Raw genomic sequence first — 26,389 nt, 5'->3', positions numbered from 1 at the left:
TGCAATAAAGTTCTTTCACTACTCGCAAGATCCGCTATATAATGTAATAGTGGTTTTAGCGGTCGCCTTGGAATTTTTTTGCAACAAATATAAATGCTTCAGTACGAAAATTCTAAGCAATCTAAACTATTTAAACGGGAGCATGTCACGATAAATTATTTATCTATTATTTATTCAACTTAACTTCGACCATTGCATATCAAGCAACGCAATTTCTCGAAAACAAAGAGGAAATTATTAGATAAAATTACCTAGCTCATTGTTCAATTAAAATTTTATCCATTATTTGTAACGTAATTCGTTACTTATTCTAATCGCATTATTTATTACTCTTTTAATATCTATAGAATTATTTATCGCAATCAATAACAAACTAAAAGCAAATTCTACTGAAACATAGTGTTAAACTATTAATTATATGGTATTACTATTAATTGTATTAATATATAAGATTATAAAAGATTAAGTTTAAATATTTATTAATATAATTGAAGGATTTCCTACAAAAATCAAACAAGTATATAAAATTTTCAGAACAAAAGTTTCACCTTTAAACAGTTCGTTGTAACAAAATATCTGATTGTGAGTTAATAAAAATCATGTTTTAAAAAAAACATTGTTTTTTTGTCTAATTACATTTTTAATTTTAATCTAGCTATCTAACTTTAATCTTGAATGCCTTGAATGTAAATTTCAAATAACGTTATTGAATTTAATGTGTGTATGAATTTTTGGCAAATAAAAAGAACTTTCCAGCAAGAGACACAAATCGGTACATGAGTCATTCTATCGGATTATTATCTTTCATTAAATATCAAACAAAAATAGAATAACTCATGTGTCGATTTGTCTCTTGTGCGCTAGAAAGCTTTCAGTCATTTAAATGTAGATGTGGAATATAATCGTCCGCCATGTGTATCTCTCTTGCGACTTTACACTCTCATTGTGAACGTTGTATAATGTTTATTAAAAGCAAATTATTTTAAAGTTTTAACAAATTTTTTAAGCCAAAAATTTTCTTAAAAAATTTTTTAATAAAATATATTTTATAAAATGTTCGTAAAATCTAGTTTTGTGATACTTATTTGTGTGTGAAGTTAAGGAAAAATCTTTGTTTTGTAATAAATAAAAGTGCCTTTCATGACATTAGCTGTTAGTATTCCACGATCCTTACGCCATTTCACAAATATATTTTTTTCCCCCCTCTTCAGTAAGTTGTAAATTACGTTCGTTCTATATACTTGATGAACTTCTATCTATAAGGTGATTGACAGAATTCCATGGCTAATAAACTGGCGTTGGTTAGAATTGTGTCGCATAAATATTTATTGAGTTATTGTCAAAAAACAAACTGATATTTCACAAATTCCTCCTTTCCTATAATTTTTGAGAAACTTTTAAAAAATGCTGCATCCTCCTCTTCACTAAATCTGCTGCCACCAGCTTAGATTAACCTAAGCACTAATCCTGTATATTTTTTGAGGAATGTATGCGTTACACCTTGAAGTGTTATCAAAAATTTAAAAATTTGCTAGGTTTTTCTATTATAACGTACCGACTGTAAAATTTATGCATATTTCTCTTATTAGTTTAAAAAATATTTTATTTTTTGTTTGCGCTTGATTCTTATATATTATGTAAAATCGCGTTTTATAGTATTTATTTACAAATATAATGAGTAAAATAGCATTACAACTTAAATCAATTTTCTTTTTGTATATTAATAAAACTCTAATAAATATTCGTATCAAAGCTTATTCGAATTCACTTATTTAAAAGTAATTTACCTAAAATTATAGCAAAATAAAGTTATTTTGGCTGCAAAAATCATTATAAACCAATTTTTTGTCGTTTTTTCGCAGCTGATTTCAAGAAATCTTCAGCAAAAAAATTTGAGCATTCACAAACTAAAATTTTATCATTAATTGGAAAAGAAAGAATAAACCCAAGAAATCTTCAGTTTTTAAATTTCGATAATTTTTAGTTCGTAATATTAGTTATTAGTATTTATTGTATAGCCAAATGTTTAGCGAGCGAGAAGGGATAAAACAACTGTTCAAAGTGAAAAAAATTTTTTTAATTATTTTTAAATTAAAACATTTCTCTCTCTATTCTTTCGCGAACATTTTTATATTTACATTACAAACTTCGATCCACATGTATAGTTATAAAAAGAGTGACCCATTAATACGCACTGTCCGAAAGGTAGAAAAAAGTCAATGTTACGATTGCGTCTTATGCTAAAAATCACTGCCCATATATGGACCGCTCTCTCAGGTGAGCGCCGTGCGTTCAAAGCGAGTTATCGCTTGTCTCCACCGAAAGAGTTTCTACTTATAAAGACGCAGCGACCATACATGGGCGAAAAGTCGCGGCATTTGCTCCTCCTTTCATGACGCCACACGCAATCGGCAAGCCTTGAAGACGGGATTCCTCGATATGTTCAAGACGAAGGTAATTTGATCTGCTAAAATTCGAAGATTTAATTAACTATCATGCATTCCATGATAACAGCAGTTAATTATGGATGATTGAAAACGACATAAATTCAGTCTTATCGGATTTTGATTATCATCTTTAATCTAATGTTTGATAATAAAAAAATTCTATATAAATTAGAAACATTACAAATATTAAAACGTAAAAAAAATATAATTAAAATATGTAATAAAAAGATATACTTTAATAATATACTTTAAAAGAAATAAATTGGGAATATACAAATGTGAACTTTTCTTACTTAACTAATATTTATTTAGCCTATGCTCTATAAGCGTTATAATATTCCTAGAGAGAATATTATACCAATATTATTAAAATTAAAATTATATTGAAATTATATTCAAAAATTATTCAATATTGTTAATATTATTCTAATATTGTAAGAATATATTATATTAATGTGAATTTTTATGCATAAAATATTCGTAAACTTTATAAATATTACATTTAAAAGTTACAATATTCCTGATAAATTAAAATATTGAAATAAACAATATTATTTACTTTTCATGTAATATTCATAATATTTCAGGAATATTATGTAATATTAAATAATATTGTAACGCTTATAGGGCAGTTCTGTAACTCTTAACAATAGTATCGATATCGTTATATATTTATCATTACGTAGATATTGCATGATAAAAAAGCTGCGCAACAAAACTGTAACGATACTGATATTATCGTTAAAAGTTACAGAATTCCGCTACAAGAGACTTAAGGTAAAACAATGAAACAAAAAAAAATTTAGAAGAAAAATCAGGATTTTATACTAAAGAGATTTAAAAAATATATTTATTTTTCTCTCAATATATACTAATTGAAACTTTGTAAAATAAATCTATTTAAAGAAAAATTATATAACTACAAAGGAATATAAATGTTTTGGATGTGTGTGTGTGTGTGTGTGTGTGTGTCATACATATACATACATAAATACACACACATATACACACATGCAGGAGCAATTTAATAACACTGCCAGATTCAAAACATTAGCGAACTACACTGTTAAGTAACGAAAACACAATACAATTGTAACAGTGTAGCAAATAGAGTAATTCACAAAAACTAATCTTATTCATCGTTTTCCATTTATCATTCTAATTAGTTACGAAATAAATGTGAACAGACAACACAAGACTAAATCAGAAACTATACCTGAATTTAACATCATTCTAGATTGTATCTAAATTAATGAACGTTAAATACCTAAATCAGGAGTTCAAACGACACCAACATAATACAAAACAATGATATACATTTCGATCTCGTTTTAACAGAATTGATATAATTTCAAAATTCTAGTAACAATACAATTTTGTACATTATAAAATAGCAGAGATAGCTTCTTATAACCTTGGCAATATAAATTCAATAATAGAAACGCAATCGGAATGTATATGCTACTATGGATGATGGTCGAAGTTCAACAACAATATATAACAATACGCAGCACTTTAAATGCATACTTGAATATATGCGGACACATAAAAATCAAATGCTATATAAAACAATCAACAGTATTTGCATAAAACGTTCTAAAAGTGGAAAAGTCATATAAACACTTCCCTACTCCAAGTTATTCATGTAAAGTCATTGCATCTTTACATTTAAAATCATAGGTTTCCAGTCCCTTTACAAGAAGAACTTTCTATATGAAAAATATAAATCATAACCAAACTTTAATAACTTGTAGGGGGAGGTCTCCCGAGTACATATGTAAAATATTTATATTAGGTGTAGTTAGACATACGAGGTCTGTTAGAAAAATATTCGACCTTATTTTTTTTGCGAAAACCAGACGGATTTGAATCAAGCGCGCTTGCACGAGTTGACCTTGAACCTTCGTGGGCATGCGTGAATTTTTTCCCACCTGTCGATAGCGTCAGTCGCTAGCAAGCAGCGTTTGAGTGAGATTATGTGTAGTGCTCTTGTCGCAGCGTCAGTTTTTAGGTCTCGATGCAATTGCGAAAGCTACGCGCGCCCGCGCGCGCTCATTGGATGAGATCATTAAGTCCATCAGTCGGCATTGCTAAGATGAAAGGATTGCGCTACTCTTATAATATAGAGTTCTAGGTTAAAAGCCACTGCTCTCGAAAACGCTATAAGAATATTGTAGAAAACTTATAAAACCAAAATTTCGAATGCATAGCAGTGTAGTAAAGCATCTGCCAGGTTACTGATCTGAATTCGAATCTTAACTGCCATATTTTTATTTTATTTCAAATAAAAGAAAATACTATTATTTAATTTAAACACGAAAGAGACAATAAAAAATTAAATTTCTAAGTTTGTAAGTAATCAATATTAATTTACCTTTTATAAATTACGTTCTATTTAATAATACAAATTTTAGAATAAAAATTATAATAAAAGCAAAAATTGCCGCGCACGCGTGCAAGAGAGAGAGAAAGAGAGAGAGAGAGAGAGAGAGATCAAAATGTGACTATAGTCAACTGCACTTTAATTTAGTGATCAACTTGTTAAAAATATCTTTCTCTATTCAAATGATAATCTTTATCTTAAAAATTTGTATTATTAAATAAAATGTAATTCTGTGCAAAAAAAATATACTAATTTTTTAATGTTTTTGCATTTAAAATATTTTTAATTTTGTTAAAAGAAAAAAATACAGTATCAGAAATTGAACTCAGATCAGCTGCTTGGTAAATACTTTACCATGTTTCTATGCACAGGTTTAATTTTAGTCTTTTTGTACTAAATTATATTAAAATCTTTTTTGTCAATTGTTGAATGACTGGCCATCTACACTAATATTTTACGTGTGTACTTGAAAGACTTCTCTTTATAAACTAATAAAGTTTGGTTACAATTTGTGTTTTCCATCTGGTGAGTTTTTCTTGTGAGATAAATATAAACTGACACCGTATCATTATATTGATACAATTATGCTTTTACCGAGATTACAGCTTTTTTTGCTGCTTCATCTAAATTATTCGCTGTAAGAATGGGTAATCCAGATTCGGACAAAACTTTTTTGGCTTCTATCACATTAGTACCTGAAAAATAAATACATCCTTAAAAAATACTTAAAATTTATTTATAAATTGTATTAAAACATAAATGAAATAAAATTTAAAAATAAAAAAAATAAACATTTATTAAGCTAATACAAAATAAAACGTGTTTATTTAATAATATAAATTTTAAAGTGAAAATTATAATATAAATTACCTTCTAGTCTTACAACAAGAGGTATCTTGAGGCCTAAATTTTGCGACGCTGCAATAATTCCTTTCGCTATTGTTACACAATTTACAATCCCTCCAAAAACGTTAACAAGAATGACTTTGACTTTTGGATCTGACAAAAAAAGAAATTTGTTCACATTTCATATTTGTATATAAATCATTCTACGCGTTATATACCTTCACTGAGGATTCTGAATGCTTGGAAAACTTGATCTTCTTTCACATTACCGCCAACATCCAAGAAATTAGCAGGTGATCCTCCATTTAACTTAATAATATCCATTGTAGCCATGGCTAAACCAGCTCCATTTACTACATATACAAATGTAAAAACATATTCTTTTATATTTGTATATTACTGATTATATCATTAATATATGTATGTATATGGAATGTTCGCTAATAGATGAAAGAAAATGTAAAAAGTAATTCTATATGATAAATCAAAATAAAAATTAAGTATAACAAAATTGCCATTAAGATTTCGTTTTCTAATTATAATGTTGATCATTGCATGTGCATTAGACACTTAAATATTTATCATTTAAAAACAATTTTAATCACAAATTTCTTATCATTAATTTTCATCTTATTTTCTCTATAGAATATTCTACCTAAAATCACATTAAAATTTTATCATTAAAATTTTTTGTTACTTATTACCAAACCGTAACTGTTTTGTACGTTGATTTGTTTAAATCATATACGTTATAACTACAACCATTCTTAAATTATTTTAGAATAACAAAGAGTTTTAATAAAATAAAATAATTGCCTATTTACATTCACTGGCACATTTAACTATTTTAATGTTAAAAGTAATCATAAAATGTAAAAATACTAAGCATCATGTTGATGCTTCTTTTGTTTCATGTCGAAAAACCTTATGATACGTTTAAAAATAAAATTTATTTACAGAATTAATTATAGCGTTGCCAAATTTACTGTGAAATGCTTCATTCGTTTTTAATAAATTGAAATAAAATACTTAAATTATAAATCCTAATCAAATTGCAGTAGAAACTACACGCATTATCAAGTTAACTATAGCACTTTTCAATATAAAAAGTGAGCAATGCAGTCGCGCTGTATGATACTCACAAGGAATCGATGGCAACCAATGTTTAAAACCGATTTGATTCTCTTCAAAATAGGTAGACACAAATATTTAAGACATGTATTTTTTATATCGGTCCAATTTCAGATTTATGAAGTAAAATAATCTCTCAAAGATACCTTATATTGCTTATATTTGATTTTAAGCAATTATCAAACTAATAAAACGGTTTTGTTATGAGACAATTAATTAATTTAAGGCTATTAAGTAATTACCGCGGCTATATTGAAATCGTGACCATAAGCGAGAAAACACACAAAAAAGTTTCTCGTGAGCAGTTTGTAAATAAAGAGAATTTGGATAAAACAAAATAATGAAATCACTTTAAAACGCTTATAAAAATGGATTCTAACTATTCTTTTCTCCTTTAAGAGTTAGTAAATAATCATAAAAAACGTAAAGTGAAGCTTATTCAGGAAAACACACGGACAGCTGTTGAAAGCGTGAAAAATATGCTTTTATGCAAAGGAAGCACGTTTTTCGCGACATTCTGGGACAGTTGGTAACATGGCCGTAAATGGGCAATTTTTGAGATGAGTGATATTGCCCATGCCGTCCGTGGACGGCAAAATCAGGCTGTGTTCCGAAATTTACTGTAAGTACTGAAAATCTATAGTTTATATTACGTATACTATAGGTTTTCAGTACTTGCAGTAAATTTCGGAACGTAGCCTCAATATTCTCGTACAATTCGCATGCGCACTTTTGTCACGAAACTGTGAACGTTTCGTGACGCATGCGCTGAGCGTAGGGTCAAATGCATGAGCGAAGGTAGTATACTGATCTCCCGTAACCCATAACTGAGATAAGCAGTGAAATGCTTCATCCGGAAAACGTCACGCGCTTGTTCTTCCTCGAAAGCCGCAAAAAAACGTACTTTCTTCGCATAAAATACCGTATACAACATGGGACCGAGCGCGTTCTCGACTTCGGACGCTGTTTTCAGCACTCGGCTGCGTTACACGCGCGTAGCTACGCCTTGTACTGAAAACATCGTCCTCAGTCGAAAACGGCAAAGCTCGGCCCCATGTTGCATAACGTACTATTACGTATAAAATTCAAAAATAACTTTACTTGAGGCTCATTTTTATGAATTTGGTAAATGCGAGATAAATTGCACTATATAATGAAATATAATAACGAAATATGTAAAACAACATTTCATCGTCAATATGTAAACTAACATATGACGACTACTAGTTAATATATTTCCCGCAATATTATATTGTCACCATCAACGTGAACGTTCTCGGCCTACTCAGGAGCTTTAAGGCGATTTGGTGTGACAATGGAACTCACTCGATATCGGTACTACAGATTTTTCTTCAACGGAAAGTCGAGCGACTCGCGGTTACGCGCGAGACGAAGAGTAACGGGCTAAGGGCAGGCGAATACGCTAGCGCTCTTTGTCAAGCACACTCATGAAATACTATCTGTTCTTGTTTTCAATTTAGCGCCATCTGAAGCAAGATCTCTCAACTATCAAGTTATACAATTACTGTTCTATTATTCTTCAAACTGATTCCACATAGACACATAAGATAGACCCAGCATTCACCCATTCGGATGCGTCTAAAAATGAGGTGAAGTTGACAGAACGGAGTAAGAGGCAAAATGCTATCCTTTTCTGTCAATAATGCGCGCGCATCATTGACAGAAATTCTTAGAAATAAAGGACAACTAATTAAAGAATCAGACAAAGAAAGACTTCCCTGCTAGAGTCCCTTCTAGGGACTCTATTCCTTACATTTTGCTTCTCGTACCGTTCTGTCAACCTCACATGTATATAACTAATGCTGAGTCTATCTTTATATGCTATGTGATTCCACATGTCAATTTACACATAAAATTTTTCTTATACTAAAGTTTCTAGGCTCATTATAAAAGTACAGTATTGTTCATTATAACAATACAGTTCTTTGTAATTTCGAGTACCATGCTTATTTTATACGTACAAAGTCTCAAATTTTTATGCATAGCAAATATTGACTAATAAAACTATATTTTTATAATTCTTTTTTGTTTTTTATATCAAATAGCCTGTATCCTTCGTTATTATCTATACTCGTATCGTAAAAGGATGCTAAACCTAAAACTGAACTTTCTTGACGCCGTCGAAAGATTATTTTTCGAATAAAAGTTGAGTCGCGCGCGGAGCCAAGGAAATAGCGCTCTTTGTCCAACGCATTTATCTGTCTTTGCTCTTCGATTGTAGCAACGTCTGTAAAAAGACCTATCAACTACTGTTATATGCATAATCTCTGCTCTGCTCGTTATATTTTATGTGCGCTAAACGAAATTTGTACATACAGCTGTTAAGAAGCAAAACTTTTTTGTTAAGCTTTTGATTGGAATGGCACACAGTCAGTGTTGTTCGGTAGAGCTTTCTGCACTGCGGGACGTTCTCATTTCATACATACGAGCAGAACGTCAGTAAATAACAAAAATTAACCTCGAGTGACAAATCCACGGGCCAAAAATAAATTTTTAAATTTTTGCCGCTTTTTTCATAAAATCACTCGTATCGCACTTTTTTTGGTGCACTTTCATTCTACCAAAGAATTTTATGATTTGTCAAGCCAATTCGAAGATGAAAATAAACTTCTGTTATAATGTGTCGGTAATTCCCGTTAGTTTAGCATCCTCTTAATTCTGTAAAAGAATTTTTCAATCTGTGTTTTCAATAAAAAGGACGGCTAATCCAAAAATATTCGCGTATACAGACGACTCCAGCATCGCCTTAAGGCAAAAATATTAAAATAAGATGTATTTTACCTAAACATCCTATATTACCATCCATGCCAATATAATTTAAGTTAAATCGCGATGCGTCCACCTCTCTGGGATCTTTCTCGCTGACATCTTCCAAGGCAAATAAGTCTTGTTGTCTAAATTGAGCGTTATCATCGAATGTGATTTTTGCGTCTACCGCTACCACTTGCTTGTCTGTTGTCTCCACTAATGGATTTATTTCAACTTGTAAGGCGTCAATGTCTACAAATAGCTTCCATAGATTTTTCAATTCATATATGGCTTTATTGAGAATATCGGGCTTAGAGAATCCCAAAAAAATGCACACATCCTTCGCTATTTCGTCATCGATCCCGTGATAAATGTCCAACGAAACGGTTTTGATCTGTTCGGGATGTTTTTCCGCGACCGTCTCAATATCCATTCCACCCGCCGGAGATGCTATCAACACCGGACCATTGTGCTGACGATCCATGAGAATACAAACGTAAGTCTCACGCGCAATATCCACCGACTCGGCTATCATAATTTTCTGCACTAGTATGCCATCTTTTGAAGTCTGTTTAGTGATAAGACGATGACCTAGCATATTCTTCACATAATTTGCAACAGCATTACGGCTATTAAAAAGGGGAAAAGAAATAAAATAAATTATAAAATAAAGTACTACTTACAAAAAAGGATATATAAATTATATATACCACATCTTTAAAAAGAAAGCATGAAAGAGAAAAATGCTATTAACTTTTATTAATTTTTTACTTTAAATATGTATTCTAAGGACACCCCAATAAATATTATATTATATTTAGAAAATAAATCATAATAAAAACCTAGCTATCAACAAATAAAATATTCTAAAACAGGGGAGACTGTGGTACTTAAAGATATGTTGGTACTTTGAAATTACATACTAAATATTTTTTTTAAACTTTGTTGTATTTTTTATGTTAATACATACATATTTTCTATTTTTTTATAAAACATACAAATATACTATAAAATTTTGTATGATTTTGACTATTATTTAAAATATTGCATTTTTATTTTTATTTTATTTTTTATTCAATGCTTTTTTCATATTTTGTATGTACCTAGCGATGAGTACCTGGGAACACTTAATATTTTTAAGACAATGCTGAATGTAAATATAAAATCCAATTATTGACAATGTCCCAAATCAAATTCAATTTTCGTAAAAAAAAAAAATTGAAATCCTATTTTCAGTGTTTAATACTGTCAGTAATTGAATAAATCACTTATCCTAAAAAACATTTATTTTTATAATTTTTGTGTATAATTATATTATTTCAGCATGACTATCTTGTTATGACTGACTCGACCTATCTTATATTACATTTGTTGCATTATATTTTTGCCTTAAAGAAAAAAGACAATTAAATCCAAATAAAAAATAAGAAAGCAGTGGAGGTTGTAAACAATATTTTAGATAGGAAAAAAATCTATAAGCCACTGCAATGTGTAAAGTTTCAAAATCATTTCTCTTGACTCAAATAGAACTAAGGTTGTTCTTTCATACAATAAATTTGCGTTTTATTTTGTGCCCTCAATTGTAAAATAAATATCAACTATTGAACAACAATTAAAATAAAAATGCAAATGTCTGAAAATTCTAAAAGTAAAAATAAAAAGTCTAGGTACAACAGTCTCCAGTCCATTTATTTTTTGTAAAACGCTTGAACTAAAAAATTAAAATTAAATTGCCAATATTTACTCTTTAGTAAGATGTACACCTCCCTTGAATCCATTATCAAACCAGCCTTTACCTCGACCCCCAGTTAAGACTTGGGCCTTAATAACAAATTCATCGGCGTCTGCAAGAAATAGAAAGCAAAATATACATAATTATGTCGGTTCACGTACGAATTACGGATGACTGCTAACATATCGGTACACATAGGCACACTTGATACGCTGTATGCAGAATTGGAAAGTTTAGAGTAATTAGTTTAAACTATAATTTTTCTCTCAAAAAGTTACCGTTACTAACTTTGTAAAGTAATATGTTACAATTATAGTTAATTAAAAGAGTAAATCAATATTTTTTAGTTACTTTTCGTTAATTTTTTGTAATGCTTATCTATTGCTATTTTAAATAAAAAAATCTTGCATTACTAAATTATTTTAAAGATTTAAAACTAAAATACATCTATATACATATATGTATTACAATAAATATTCAAAACTTTTCTACCACATTCTATGCAAAACTGCATGTCTTAATAAATTGAGGGTTTCATTTCTAATCATTTCTAGCGTCATAATGGCAAGAGTTTCAATAATTTAGTCTTTAAGTTCTTTGCAATTCTTATTTATGTTCTTATATGTTCTTAATGATTAGAAATGCAATTTAATTTTTTGTTTGTACATCCTTCATTAAAGTTATAAACAACGATAAACAATTAAAGCTTCGGTCAACTACGGTAGGTAAGCTACAATCACGGATATTGAATTCAAAATGGTAATCAATGGAAATGGTTTGCACATTTCAAAATAGGACAGTTTTCCATTTATACAAATTCTTTAATTTAAAAATTATAAAAAAATTAATTTTTAAAGATCAACACAATAAAAAATATTTGTAACTTGTTTCTCTTAAAAATTCATACTGAAAACGTACTTTTCGTTATGTTAAGTTCCTAAAGGTATGCAAACAAAACAGCGATTTGTTTTAAAATGTGCCAACAAAAATCTATCGATTAATGCCAACAAAAATCTATCAATTGTGAACCTAATATCTATGTTTTAAACTTATTTACCAGAGTTGACCATTCTCAAAACTTTAATTATTAATAACTTTTAAAAAAGGGTGTGCAAACAAAAAAATTGACCTATTTCAAAATGTGTAAATAAAACTCATCGATTACGACTATTTGAATCTAATTTGCTTGTAGTTGAGGGATTTTTGTGAAGTCGGCCCTCCAAAATTGTTTGGTTTTTTTAATAACTTTTTTACTAGAAGCAAATGAAAATTCGAAGTGTGCATACCATGTGTAAAGTACGACGAGCAATCATTCAAATAAGGTAAAAAAAATTGTTTTTTGTAAATATTGGGGGTTTATTTCACTCGGATTATCCAATAGACTTCTAGAGTGATTGGTATAACTTTAGAGTCACTAAACTGGCATTAGTTAAAATTGTGTTGCATTAATATTAATCAAATTATTGTAAAAAAGACAAAATGGTATTCCACAACTCCCTCCTTTCTTCTATTAATTTTGTAATTTTAACTTGAAGACTTCAATGTAGATTTCAAATAATGTAATTAAATTTAATGTGTGCCGTAATATGTGTATGAATTTAATATACAAAGTTATATCATGTAATGAGAGAAGTCGTAAGATGGTCATAAAATTATAAGCGTGAGTCGCTTTTGCAAATTTATAATTCATAGTGAACGTTGCATAATGCTTATTAGCAGCAAAGAAATTATTTTAAAGTTATTTTTTGTTGGAGTAGCGATCAGGAATGGGAGTAGAGACTCAGGAAAGCACAGTTGTTTATACGTTAAACTCCTTTAATAATATATATGGGATACAGGAACATGAGTGCGTGCACGCGTGGCGAGCGAAGCAAAGCAAGAGAGAGAGCGCCAGCCAGAGTGGAAGAAGCGCGGGATAAGCGCTGCGCATCGCGCATGTCGGGGCGAAAGCGTAGGGACATTATAGCGCGGTAAAATCGAAATTAAGCACGCATAGAACGCATTGATATTTCTAACACTCCTCCTATCAATGCATTCGTCTTAAAGTATCCACATAACAATGCATACAAAATTTTAGATTTGTGAAAACAAACTCCTCCTAACTACATCATTGTCTTAATCCTAATAATCTCACACATTCTTCGTGTTTCGCTTTGACTAAAGGCTTTGTCAACAAGTCTGCTAACATTTTATCCGTAGGTAAATAGCTTAAACTAATTTCACCTTTATCTCTCATTTCTCGTGAATTATAATATCTAATGTCAATGTGCTTACTTCGACCATGAAATACGTGATTTTTATTTAGCTCTATCGCGCTTTGATTATCGCAGTACACTTCCGTTGGACCTGTTACACACGACTTAAATCCTATGTGTTCTAACAATCGTCTTAAATATACTATTTCTTTACAAACTTCGGAAAGCGACATGTATTCGGCCTCCATCGTGGAGAGCGCCACAGATTTTTGTTTCTTCGACTTCCAACTTATTGGACCGTTAGCTAATACAATTACATTTCCACTACACGACTTGCGATCTTCAATGTCGCCAGCCCAATCTGAATCTGCATAAGCGATTATTTTCTTATAACTTTTAGTATATATAATTCCGTAATCTATAGTACATTGTAAATATCGAAGTGTTCTTTTCGCGAGTTTCCAATGAGCCTCTTTCGGATCTGTACAAAAACGACTTAATGCGCTTGCAACGAATGCTAAATCCGGACGCGTCGCGTTAGCTAAATATATCAAGCTACCTATTAATTCTCTATATGGCTTGTGCTTCATGTCTCCCGTGTTCGAATCCATTGTTTTCGTTAATTTTTGACTTGACTCAAGTGGCGTTGATATTGGCTTACAATTTTCCATGTTAAATTTTTGTAGCGTCTCTATGATGTATTTGCGTTGCGTTAACCTCATTTTTCCGGTAGGCCCATCCCTTTCTACATTTATTCCGAGAATATCATTTACAGGACCCAAATCATTCATTTGAAATTTACTTCGTAAAGTTTCTTTAAATTTTTGCAATTTACAAAGACTTTTAGACGCGATAAGCAAATCATCTACGTATACTACGATTGTTATATCTCTACTTTTACTTACATAAACGCAAGGATCTATATCACTATTTATCATGTTTATACTTTTTAAATAATTGTCCAATTTGCCATACCAACATCGACCTGCTTGTTTCAGCCCGTAGAGAGGCCTCTTTAGCAAACAGACCTTATCTTCCTCACCTTGAGCCTCGAAACCTCCGGGTTGTTCCAGATCTCGAGTATAGATCTCGTCCGCTAAATCGCCTTGTACGTAGGCGGTGACGACGTCCATCTGATGCACATGCATCTCTTCCTGAACGCATCCAGCGAGAAAAGCACGGATGGTCTCATACCTTGCTACAGGCGCGAATATCTCTTCGTAATCAACACCATACGTTTGCTCGCAGCCTCGCACTACCAGACGTGCTTTATATTTAAGTATTGACCCGTCCTGCTTCCTCTTTATTTTGTACACCCATCGATTAGATAGCACCTTTTTCGCTTTAGGTCGTGGTACGAGCTCCCACGTGTTGTACTTCATCAATGAGTCGTATTCATCTTGCTTGGCATCTAGTCATGCTTGATCGTCTTCTTCGCCTGTTGATTTACTTGCTTCTTCTCCTTGTTTCGTCTCATTATATAATTTCCTTGGTCTACCTCGTTTTCCAGTCCTTGATAGCTTTGGTCGACCGGGACCTCTTCTTGAAGTTGTTGGCGTGTCAATCTCTTCTTCTGGAGTATTAAACTGTTTTTCATTTTCCTCTTCCCACTCTGAGTTGTCTGAATTTTCATTGCTTTCTCCGTTCGTCCTTTGAGTAGAAGTTAATTTGTGCCAATCAGGATTCAATGACGTTTCAAGTATTTCTTTAGTGTCTTCTGTCTTGTTTCTTAGATCTTCGGTGAACCTTACATCACGTCTCTTTACTACGGTTCCTGTACCGGGGCTCCACAGCCTGTAAGCCTTGGATTCCTGCGAGTAACCAACCAATATATATTCCTTACCTCTCGGCTTGAACTTGTCTCTGTGAGGTTTCTTCTCGAGGGCTACGACTTTGCTGCCAAAAATGCGCATGTATCCTACATATGGTTTTTCGGATGACCAAGCTTCTATGGGCGTCAAATTTTCCAATATTTTCGTGGGGCACCTATTACGGATGTAGGCTGCCGCGTTGATAGCTTCTCCCCATAAAGTGTTAGGGACTCCGGACTGCAGTAACATACAGCGTGCCATTTCTACCAAGGTCCTATTAGCACGTTCGGCAACTCCATTTTGTTGAGGACAGTATTCGACGCTTAGCTGTCTCTTGATTCCTTCCTCCTCCAGGAAATCGTTGAACTCTTTAGATAAATATTCTTTGGCGTTGTCGGTACGAATTTTCTTTATTTGACAACCGGTTTCCTTTTCAGCACGTTTCTTATAGGCTTTGAAGGCTGATACCACATCCGAACGCCTTTTCAACATGACGACCTCGATGTATTTGGACTTGTCATCTATAAAGGTTACGAAGTACTTAGCTCCGCCTAGCGAAGGAACTCTCATAGGACCACAAATGTCTGAGTGCACCAAACCGAGTACTTCTTTCTCTCGTTTAGTCGAGCTTTTATAAGGAAGTTGATGGATCTTGCATTTATCGCAGATCTCACATTTAAGCTCCTCAGATTCACCCTTCATGCTCAGTCCAATTACCATTTCTTTAGACTTCAGTTTCTTTAAATCTGCTAGATTCAAGTGGCCAAACCTTTGGTGCCACCGTAGAGGGCTATCGTTTCCGGCATCTTGTGCAGCCTGGGCTCGCGATTGTTCAGCTTCATCTACAACATACAACTGACCTTGCCTCTTAGCAATTAACGCCGTAGAACCGTCTTGTCTATTCACGAACGCGCAATTTCTTTTAAACATCACCGTATAACCATTATCAGTCATGCGAGATACGGACAATAGATTGCTTCTAAATCGCGGTACTAATATCGTGTCTTTTAATTTAATGTCATTTGTTTCACTGTCTTTTAATTTTACTTTCATTCTTACGTCGCCGACACCTTCGGATCCAACGGAGTCATCTGTGGCTGTGTAGACGTCACATTTCTTGCTTGCATCTAATTCAGAGAATTTCCTTCCATCGTGACACATGTGACTCGTCGCGCCACTATCCAAACACCACTGCGTAGATACCTGGATTCCGGTGTGCCGGGCACACGCAAACATAGCGTCGTTTGTATTATTTCCGGTGTTATGCTTGAATTTGCTCTTGCACTCTGTCGATTTGTGTCCAAACTTGTTACATTTGTAACACTTTCCGTTAAATTTATTCTTCGTGTATTTAGTGTGAGTGTCCTTTACGTTCTTCTTAGAGCCCTTATTATTTGCCACCAGTGCGTTGTTCTCCGGATCTTGATTTTTGCCATCATCTTGATCGATGCGTCGTGCCTCTTCTTCGATAAGCTTAGTCTTGAGAAAATCGATCGTAGGTATATTATCTCGCGATTCGATAGCAACACAAAAATTTTCGTATTCAATCGGTAATGAATTTAACATAATTACCGACTCGTCTGGTAACTTGATTCCAGCATCTTCCAATTGTTCTACTTTATCCACGAAGCTATTTACGAATTCTATCATGCTCTGTCCTTGTTCTTTCTTCATACGATACAGTTGCTTATACAGGACTGATTTCCTTACCGGGCCTCTAGATTCATATATGCTACTCAGCTTTTCCCATGCTTCTCGCGACGTTGCTACCTTCTTAATGTGACTCAGTTGATTCTTCGAGACGCTCAGTAGAATTAATGCTAATGCCTTCTCATCCTTCGACGTCCACGTAACGCTGTTTTCAGGCGTACGAGTTTCCGATCCACTCGTGTATTTCCACAGTTCATTACATACGAGCACGCTCTTTATTTGAATTTTCCACGATAGTTAGTATCGTTTAATTTCTCGATATTTTGCGTGCCGATAGAGACAGACATGATGAGCTTTCTAGGTTAGTATTTTGTCGTAAAACAGGACTTGAATTACTCACGTGTTCCTTATCTCACGCGCACCTGGGCCCATAACCTGTTGGAGTAGCGATCAGGAATGGGAGTAGAGACTCAGGAAAGCACAGTTGTTTATACGTTAAACTCCTTTAATAATATATATGGGATACAGGAACATGAGTGCGTGCACGCGTGGCGAGCGAAGCAAAGCAAGAGAGAGAGCGCCAGCCAGAGTGGAAGAAGCGCGGGATAAGCGCTGCGCATCGCGCATGTCGGGGCGAAAGCGTAGGGACATTATAGCGCGGTAAAATCGAAATTAAGCACGCATAGAACGCATTGATATTTCTAACATTTTTTTTAAGCAGATTTTACAGCGACTTTACAGAAGACTTTGAACTTTCAGATTTTTTTTTCAAAAATATGATATTACAGTTTCAATGTTTCAATTAATTTTTTTTTGTTTAATTTTAAGATTGAGGCTTGTGGTAACATTTTAAATGGTAGCTTATAGTCTCTAATTATTAAAACTAGTGCTAATTCAATTTTGATCAAATGGGCCGCTTCCTATGAATAATAACTCATATAAGGTGATGGTCCTAATTATCGGTCAAGTTAGCAGAAATTAAACAGATATAATAATATAATAATAATAAAATTTTTTTTTCTTTAATTTTTTGTAATTATTGCAATACAAAATCATTTTTTTAAATCATTGTTAATAAAAAAAAATCAAAATGTTATTTTCTTTAATAATTCCTCGAAATTATTAATAATTCCTCTTAATAAGTTGTATTTAATATACTTTAATGTTATATAACTAAAACAAAAGAGTCTCTCAAACACATTCGGACACGGTTCGATAGGAAACAGCCACTCACATAAGTGGATACCTAGATATTTCCTGCTGTATCACCAATCAAAAAATTTTATATTAAAGCAGCCAATCAACAATGTATCCGAATGAAACCCTCCCGCTAAAACAATATAAATTAATCCAAACACATTCGATCCAGAAAATTAACATATTTCTCGTTTGGTTTATCCCACTTAACTTTGAAAAGTTATAATTTGAGTTTTAATCAATATTTATCAACAATCTTTTTTTAAACAAAAGTTTAGAATCTCAGAAATGTGATTGCACAATCAGTATTGTCAAAAAATAATTTATTGTAAAGTTACGTATAAATAAAAAAACTAGGGTGTGTAAAGTTGGCACCCCTATGGTATGTACATACAGTCGTGAGCTAAAAGGTTGCAACACATTTTCTTTGATGATTAGACGATTCGATTCTTAATTGGTTGGATCCACAGGTAAGAACCAATGACGTTCGCCATGAGCAAGTCTACATTCCAAAAACAATCGAAGAAAATGTGTTGCAACTTTTTAGCTCACGATATACACAATCATAGTTCCGTTCAGAGTTCTGGATTATTTACAACAAAAGGAAAAGTTCTTGATAATTTTTATAAATAGTTCTGCTATTATAAAAAAAAAAATAAAAAAATAAATTTTGAAAAATGGGGGTGCTAACTTTACACTTGAAAATAGCACCGCATAATTCTGAATAATTAATTTGATGCTTTTTAAGGAGTACTAGAGTTCTTTGTATAAAAAAAAAACTTTTTCGATTAAGAAAAAAACAATAAAAATAAAAAATGCATATCAAGTCCAAATAGTACTGAATAGCGTATACGATTTCTTTCAATGAGTACTAAAGTTTTCGTTACATTTTAGAAATAGATTTGCTCCAAAAAAAGGCAATTGAATTCTCGAAAGTGGTATAAAAAACTGATAGAAACTTCAAAAGTATCAGTTTTACATAATTTTCTCATTAAGATTTTTGATAAAACTCCGCGAAGCCTATTCAGAACTCTCAACAGAACTCCCAAAACTCTTAAAAATTTTTTCACGATGTCGACCTTGTATTTTTGAAATTCAAAAAAATTTTTTAAGAGTTCTGGTAGTTCTGTTCAAAGTAATTCCCAATGAGTTCTATCAAAAATCCTAATGACAAAAATCTGTAGAATTGAAAACGAAAATGTTACAGACGATTGCAGGTGACGACTTTTATACTTTTCGAGTGTGAAATTTTTTTTAAGGGTTCTGGTAGTAGTTCTGGTAGTAGTTCTGGTAGTAGTTCTGTTCAGAGTCTGGAAAGTTCCCGATAAGTTCTATCGAAAAGCTTAATAATAAAAATCTGTAGGATTGAAAACAAAAATGTTACAGACGATTGCAGGCAGTGTTAGGTAAAAACCTGGTTTAAAAAAAAAAAACAACCAAAAAACCAGGTTTTTTTTTGTTTAAACCAGATTTTTTTGGTTTAAACCAGATTTTTTGGTTTAAACCTGGTTTTTGGGATTTTTTTAAATTTAAAACTTGTTTTATATGTTAATGTAATTTTAATATTTATAATTACAATATATAATATAATATTTAGCACTTTTAATATTTAATATTAAAGCTATTTTAATATTTATATAAGAATTTTAAAACATAAACAAATGTTTTTGCTACACACACAATTAACAATATTCTAAAAATATATATGTACATTTTCATTTGGACTACAAGAAATCCCTGCATTTGTCTGTTTTTTTAATGATTTATTTTATTGTTCATTTTTTATTTTTTCGACATTGAAATGAAATGGAATGAAACAATATTGTACATTATTTTACATTGCTAAATAAAATAGATTCAACCATTAAATAGTAGGAACTAATAAAAATTTATTATTTGTAAATTTTAATTACAAATAAAAAGTTTGTATATTAGTTTTTAATGTATAATATTAAGATGTTTTTTTTACTCTTAGTTGTGAGTAACTTTTATTAAAAAAAAAAAAAAAAAAAGAGAGAGAGAGAAAGAGAGAGAGAGAAATTGAAGAAGACTGTAAAAATTAATAAGCTCGTTTTTTTATATAAATTACTAAATACTTATTAATTACAAATATTATATAATTTTTATGTAATTAATATAATATTCATGTATTAATATATTACGTAATACATGAATAAAATTTTTTGTAATTGTATTTTTATAAATATTGTTCATGTAATAAAAGTTTCATTAAATTTAAAATTATTATTATTATAGAAATAAGGACTTCATACATTTCACTCATTTTGGACGCAGAACATCTCCAGAAAGTTTTATATATTTAAAAATGCAATTTGAAAAAACCAAAATAAGGGGAAACCATGGTTTTAATTTTAAAAAACCACGTGATTTAAACCGTGGTTTAAATCATGGTTTAAACCATTTGGTTTAAACCATGCCAACCCTGATTGCAGGTGACGACTTTATACTTTTTGAGTGCAAAATTTTTTTTAAGAGTTCTGGTAGTTCTGTTCAGAGTATGGAAAGTTCCCGATGAGTTCTATCAAAAAGCTTAATGACAAAAATCTGTAGGATTGAAAACAAAAATATTACAGACGATTGTAGGTGATGTCTTTATATTTTTCGAGTGCAAAATTTTTTTTAAGAATTCTAGTAGTTCTGTTCAGAATCTGGGAAGTTCCCGATGAGTTCTATAAAAAATCCTAATGACAAAAAACTGTAGAATTAAAAACAAAAATGTTACAGACAATTGCAGGTAACGACTTTTATACTTTTCGAGTGCAAAACTTTTTTTAAGATTTCTGGTAGTTCTGTTCAGAGTTCTGGGTAGTTTCCGATAAGCTCTATCAAAAATTTTAATGATAAAAATCTGTTTAAAAATAGTTTTGCCCAATAACGTAAAAAATGTCTGTGTTAAATTTTCAAAATTAGTTTCAATAAAAGAGTCAAAACTTCAAAAATATCAGTTTTATGTAATTTTCTTAGTAAAACTTTTTGATAGAACTCTACAGTGCCTATCCAAAACTTTCAATAGAATTCTCAGAACTCTTAAAAAATTTTTCGCACTAGAAAAATATAAAGTCGACACATCTGCAATCATCCGTAAAATTTTCGTTTTCAATCTTACAAATTTTTGTCATTAGGATTTTTGATAGAACTCATCAGGAACTACCCAGAACTCTAAACAGAACTACCAAAAGTCTTAAAAAAAATTTCGCACTCAAAAAGTATAAAGTCGTCACCTACAATCGTTTGTAACATTTTCGTTTTCAATCCTACAGATTTTTGTCATTAAGATTTTTGATAGAACTCATCGGGAACTACCCGGAACTCTAAACAGAACTATCAGAACTCTTAAAAAATTTTCCAAACTTCAAAAATACAAGGTCAACATCATGAAAAAATTTTTTAAGAGTTCTGGGAGTTCTGTTGAGAGTTCTGAATAGGCGTCGCGGAGTTCTATCAAAAATCTTAATGAGAAAATTATGTAAAACTGATACTTTTGAAGTTTCTATCATCTTTTGATACCACTTTTGAGAATACAATTAAGATTTTTTTTTACTTTTTTGGGCGGATCTGTTTCTAAAATGTATCGAGAACTCTAGAACTCATCGAAAAAAATCGTATATGCTATTCAGAAATATTCAAACTTGATATACATTTTTCAATTTTTTTTTCTTTTTTCTTTTAATCAAAAAAGTTTTTTTTATACAGAAAACTCTAGTACTCCTTAAAAAGCGTCAAATTAATTATTCAGAACTATGCAGTGCTACTTTTGGGTGTGAAGTTAGCACTCCCATTTTTCACAATTCATTTTTTTTTGTTATAATAGCAGAACTATTTGTAAAAACTATCAAGAATTCTTCCTTTTGTTGTAAATAATCCAGAACTCTGAACGGAACTATGATTGTGTACCATAAGGGTGTCAATGTCACACACCCGAAAAACTATTAAGCAAAAATAAAAAATAAAAAATTAACGTCTTAAAAAAAAATCATATCTTTGTAACGTATATATAACTTTAAAACTATCGTACTATCACTGAAAAATGTCAAGAAGTTGCCCGAATCGCGCACTGAGATGGTACTTTACTCTCTTGTGTGGGATGCTAGCGCTTGGGTTTAAATCTCGTTTAAAAATACATAAACGCCGGAACTCTTGACGAAACCTATAGAACTATGCAAAACTGTTGGGAAATGCCAAGAAGCCGTACAAAACTTGCAAATGGTACTTTATTCTTATGATGAGGTGCCAGCGTGTGGGTTTAAAAATTATTAAACAATGTTTAAAGACTGGAACTATTGACGAAACCTATAAAAAGCTTCAGAACTATTGCGGAACTATCGCAAAATGCCAAAAAGATATTCGGAACTTGCGTAAATGTGTTACTTTATTCTTGTTATGCGGTGCCAACTCGTTTGTTTAAAAATTACTTAAACATGTTTAGAGGCCAGAACTATGTATAAAATCTGCCAGGAACTATAGAACTCTTCGAGAACTACTGGATTTCATAATGAAAATCAATTTTTTCCAAATATAAAGTATTACAGGAAGTTAAAACCTCATTTTTTCAAAATGGTGTTTTTTTATTATTTCAGTACTGATATAGACTATCAGGAATTGTAGAACTATTGCGGGTGCAAGTAGAACTTGCATAAAAACTTGAGGTGCAAAAAGTTGAGGTGTCAACTTCACACACATGTATGTTTGATTACCTCAAGGTGTTTAAAATTAAAAATTGATGTGTTTCATAATATATTTCGGACCCCGCGTAGAAGCTCCCTTCTCCACAACATTATATAATATGCTAACATAAGATAAAGTATATGCAAGTAACATACTCAAACTGATCTGTTTGAACGTGTTTATCTATTTTTGTTATATTAGATTACTCACAAAAAAGTTACATTCATATACTATAGGGGTTCTATTGACGAAACTTTACTGTCGTGTTGTTCAAACTCTAGTTGACCAAAAAAGTTGATTAATCATATCAATCAAAAAGGAAAATTTCAAACTATTTTTGGCGCTGATCTAAACTTCTTATTTCATTCAATCTTCACACAGCAAGCTTTCAAAATTTCATCTGCTAGACTTCCTATGTTTAAGGGTTAATATTAATTATATTATTGATAGTAAAAATTTTACATTAAAGAAAGTTTACCTTAAAAGGGAATAGAAATACATATTTAACAGAAATTAATATTTAACACTGCTGGTCTGTTTGGGTCTATTTGACCTGAAATGATTTTGTTTTTCTGTAACATTTTTATATAACAAGTGAGCGTTTTGGCCTTTCATGACTTTGTTTTAACTTTACTGTGATTAAAGGGATGCTAAAGTCGTCCTTTTTTACCGACCGAACGTTAATTTTCGGGTAAGCCGTTCTTCTAATTGCATTTACAAATTTAAAAATCCTTTTCCACATTTAAAGTATCTAAGTCTATACTTTAATTGTGGAAAAGGATTTTTAAATCTGTAAATGCATTTAAAAGAACGGCTTGCCCGAAAATTAACGTTCGGCCGGTAAAAAAGGGCGACTTTAGCATCACCTTAAGAAAGTTTTCAAGATATAAAACAAAGTCATGAAAGGCCAAAATGCTCACTTGTCATAAAAATGTTACAGAGAAGCAAAAATCATTTTGGGTCAAATAGACCCAAACAGACCAGCAAGGTTAAATAATTATTTTAAGTCAAAATACACTAACTTATAATTAGGATAAAACTTGGATTCTTGAATTTAACTGTGAGTCACATAATTCACATATTTGTTAAAATCAATAAAGTTATAACCAGTTCTGTCAAAAAGAATAAACTAAATGACATATATGTATAATAGTATTTTAATTTCCTTTCATTTATAGAATAATTTAAAAATAAATATCATTTTTCTATAATGTCTAAATAAAATTTTTCAAAATATTAACATATAAACATTTTTATAAATAGTTCAATCGAGAGTTCAATATAACATAAAGAAATGTAATTTTAAGGATATTATAATTTTAATTATATTTTTTCTTTAGTTTTTCTGAGTTTATAAAGGCAACTGATTAAATTAATTTAATAAGCTTTATAATAAAAATTTATTTAAAAATTATTTGTTTCAGAAATGTCAAGAAGAAAATATAATTAGTAGAGATAAAAAGAAGACAAAAGTAGTAAAAAAATAAACCAAAGAAAAGTCTTCACTATAAACTTTCAGTATAATAAAATAAATATATTTATACTGGTAATACTGAAGGAGACGGTCTTCCTCACCGATTTTGATGAAATTAGGCTCATTCGATGCGTTTTCACATGAAACTAACGAATCTGGCAGAAAAAAGTGTCGCTCGAGGGGTGGGATGGGTGGGGATGGGAATGGGGTGGACCTCCCTTCGTGTGGAAAGTCGCAAACTCATGTGGAGGGAGCAATACATATGTAGACCTCGTTTCAAGATATCTATTTGTAAGTGGAATGTGTCTATTAATTAAATTAATTAATTTTATAAAATAAATTGTTTTCATGCCTTAATAAAAAAAATCTACATTGCATAAAAACTAATAATATTTTTAATCCAACACAATGTCTACTTTTTATTGAACATTTGTATAATATATTTTATAATTAACAGGGAGGGAGGAATAAAATATACAATGATGTAATTATTAATAAAGAAACGTTTCAAATTTCGTGCAAATTTCTATCATAGCGCATGCTCACAATCAGTTCTTTACATTACGCCGAGATGACTGATATTCTAACCTGTACAATCGCTAACTTTAATGATTGATATCTCGGTTCTCGTGGCAGAGCGACACTTTTTTTTGCCAGATTTGTTAGTTTCATGTAAAAACGCGTCGAATAAGCCTAATTTCATCAAAATCGGTGAGGAAGACCGTCTCCTTCAGTATTACTTTTATATTTTATTATATCTCTGAAATTATTATAAGTCAATATGATATAAAATATAATTATTTAATTTTTGTTTGTTTAATGTTGTATTTAATTTTCCATTAAAATTGCATTAAAATGCAATTAGATTATTTATTATTAACATTAATAATAAATTACCTAATTTATATTAAATTTCATATCATGCAATACTGTATTGATTATATAATTCTTATACATACACTATTCTTATTGACTCAGAATTGTGTAACTTATGACCCATTATAAGGACATGAAATAATCTATTATCCCATAATTAAGACTAAGACAACATTTTTTAATATTTTTCAAAATTTACAATTATGTATAAAATGTGTATTGAATATCTAAAGGTGTATTAAATATTTTATTACTTTTCTTTGAAATTATAATATTTACTGTTTATATTGACATTAACAACTTTTTTTAATAATTGATCAATTTATACAAATTTATACAAATAAAAATAATTTTAATCTTAAATGATTCATAAATGGGACCATCACCTTATATGTATATGACATTTATTTGTAAAGACAGTTTATTACTTTATTCTATTGAACACAACTCATATATTAACAAATTTATTTAATGTATATAAAGTAACTATAAAAATAACAAATCAGTTATTCTTTATCAAAAAATTCAATTGAGTTATAGATAGGAGAAAAGGAATAAAATCAAGTTACAGTTACTGGAAAAAAAAAGTCTAACGGTACTTTGTTAGAAGTAACAAGTTACTTCCCAACTGTGGGACATGTTACATGTTGATTACAAAAGCATGATAAAACATAATATTGCGTATCGCTAGTTCTTTTAATAAAGAGAAACACTTACGTAGCTTTTCTAAGGCAGAATTCGTCTTGGTTAAGTCGTCGATGATAGCGAAGTTCTGCACTGATACACCGGAATCCCGCAGAAGTTCCTTGCTTTGATATTCCAATAAATTCAGATGTCTCGCGTTCGACATGCGGACGATCCTCGTGCTTCTTCTGAATAGTTGTACCACGCACATCGAGTGGCTAAGTACTCGCAACATGGTTAACGTATGAAAGTTTCAATGCACTGAACGAAAAAGACTGCTAGTCTTTCGCTTGTACATACGAATCACGACCGGCGTCGATGATATAGGCGACTAATCTTTCTTTGCATTTGCGGTTGAATGTCGTAATCGATTTCGTTATCTCATTCCTAGTGTTTTGACGAAATAATCACCGGCTATCGCCTCATTCGTCGTGTGTCGTGCATAGTCGTGTGCACTGGTGTGACGTGTGACTGGCATGGTAGAAATTGGTAGAAATATCGGATGTGT

General features: G+C 31.1%; 2 protein-coding genes across 4 annotated transcripts in view; both read right to left on the bottom strand.

The window, feature by feature from the left end:
* LOC105200463 (filamin-A) overlaps positions 1–2,331 on the bottom strand; it is a 133,124-nt gene extending 130,793 nt beyond the window's left edge. The window contains exon 1 of the mRNA XM_039454599.1: positions 2,196–2,331. The gene's annotated coding sequence lies outside the window, so the exon portion shown is untranslated. The remainder of the gene's footprint in view (positions 1–2,195) is intronic.
* LOC105200462 (succinate--CoA ligase [GDP-forming] subunit beta, mitochondrial) lies at positions 2,054–26,374 on the bottom strand. 3 transcript variants are annotated; one of them, XM_039454604.1, is made up of 7 exons: positions 25,915–26,374; positions 11,321–11,420; positions 9,610–10,205; positions 5,895–6,029; positions 5,701–5,829; positions 5,425–5,525; positions 2,054–2,467 (listed from the first exon to the last, which is right to left on the bottom strand). In XM_039454604.1, the coding sequence occupies exons 1-7, from the start codon at positions 26,114–26,116 to the stop codon at positions 2,444–2,446; spliced, it is 1,287 nt and encodes a 428-aa protein (XP_039310538.1). In that variant the 5' UTR covers positions 26,117–26,374; the 3' UTR covers positions 2,054–2,443. The 3 variants fall into 3 exon arrangements, with proteins under 3 accessions (XP_039310538.1, XP_039310536.1, XP_039310537.1); XM_039454602.1 differs by lacking the exon at positions 25,915–26,374 and adding an exon at positions 14,546–15,100; XM_039454603.1 differs by lacking the exon at positions 25,915–26,374 and adding an exon at positions 14,546–14,912 and having other exon boundaries at positions 2,054–2,464.
* Between the last annotated feature and the right edge of the window lie 15 nt (positions 26,375–26,389).

The sequence above is a fragment of the Solenopsis invicta genome, chromosome 10 (genome assembly GCF_016802725.1).
Source record: "Solenopsis invicta isolate M01_SB chromosome 10, UNIL_Sinv_3.0, whole genome shotgun sequence".
NCBI classification, from domain to species: domain Eukaryota; kingdom Metazoa; phylum Arthropoda; class Insecta; order Hymenoptera; family Formicidae; genus Solenopsis; species Solenopsis invicta.
Note: the sequence above shows the minus strand (reverse complement) of the source record. Positions and strands in the feature narration are given on the sequence as shown.

What these genes read in the sequence shown, in the direction of transcription:
- LOC105200462 (XM_039454602.1), bottom strand. Translation starts at nt 14,885, where the DNA reads ATGAAGTACAACACGTGGGAGCTCGTACCACGACCTAAAGCGAAAAAG. An exon ending in GGTGTACATCTTACTAAAGA is followed by an intron (nt 10,206 to 11,320) that starts GTAAATATTGGC and finishes CCTTTTTAATAG; the next exon opens with CCGTAATGCTGTTGCAAATT. An exon ending in TCTTGTTGTAAGACTAGAAG is followed by an intron (nt 5,526 to 5,700) that starts GTAATTTATATT and finishes TTTATTTTTCAG; the next exon opens with GTACTAATGTGATAGAAGCC.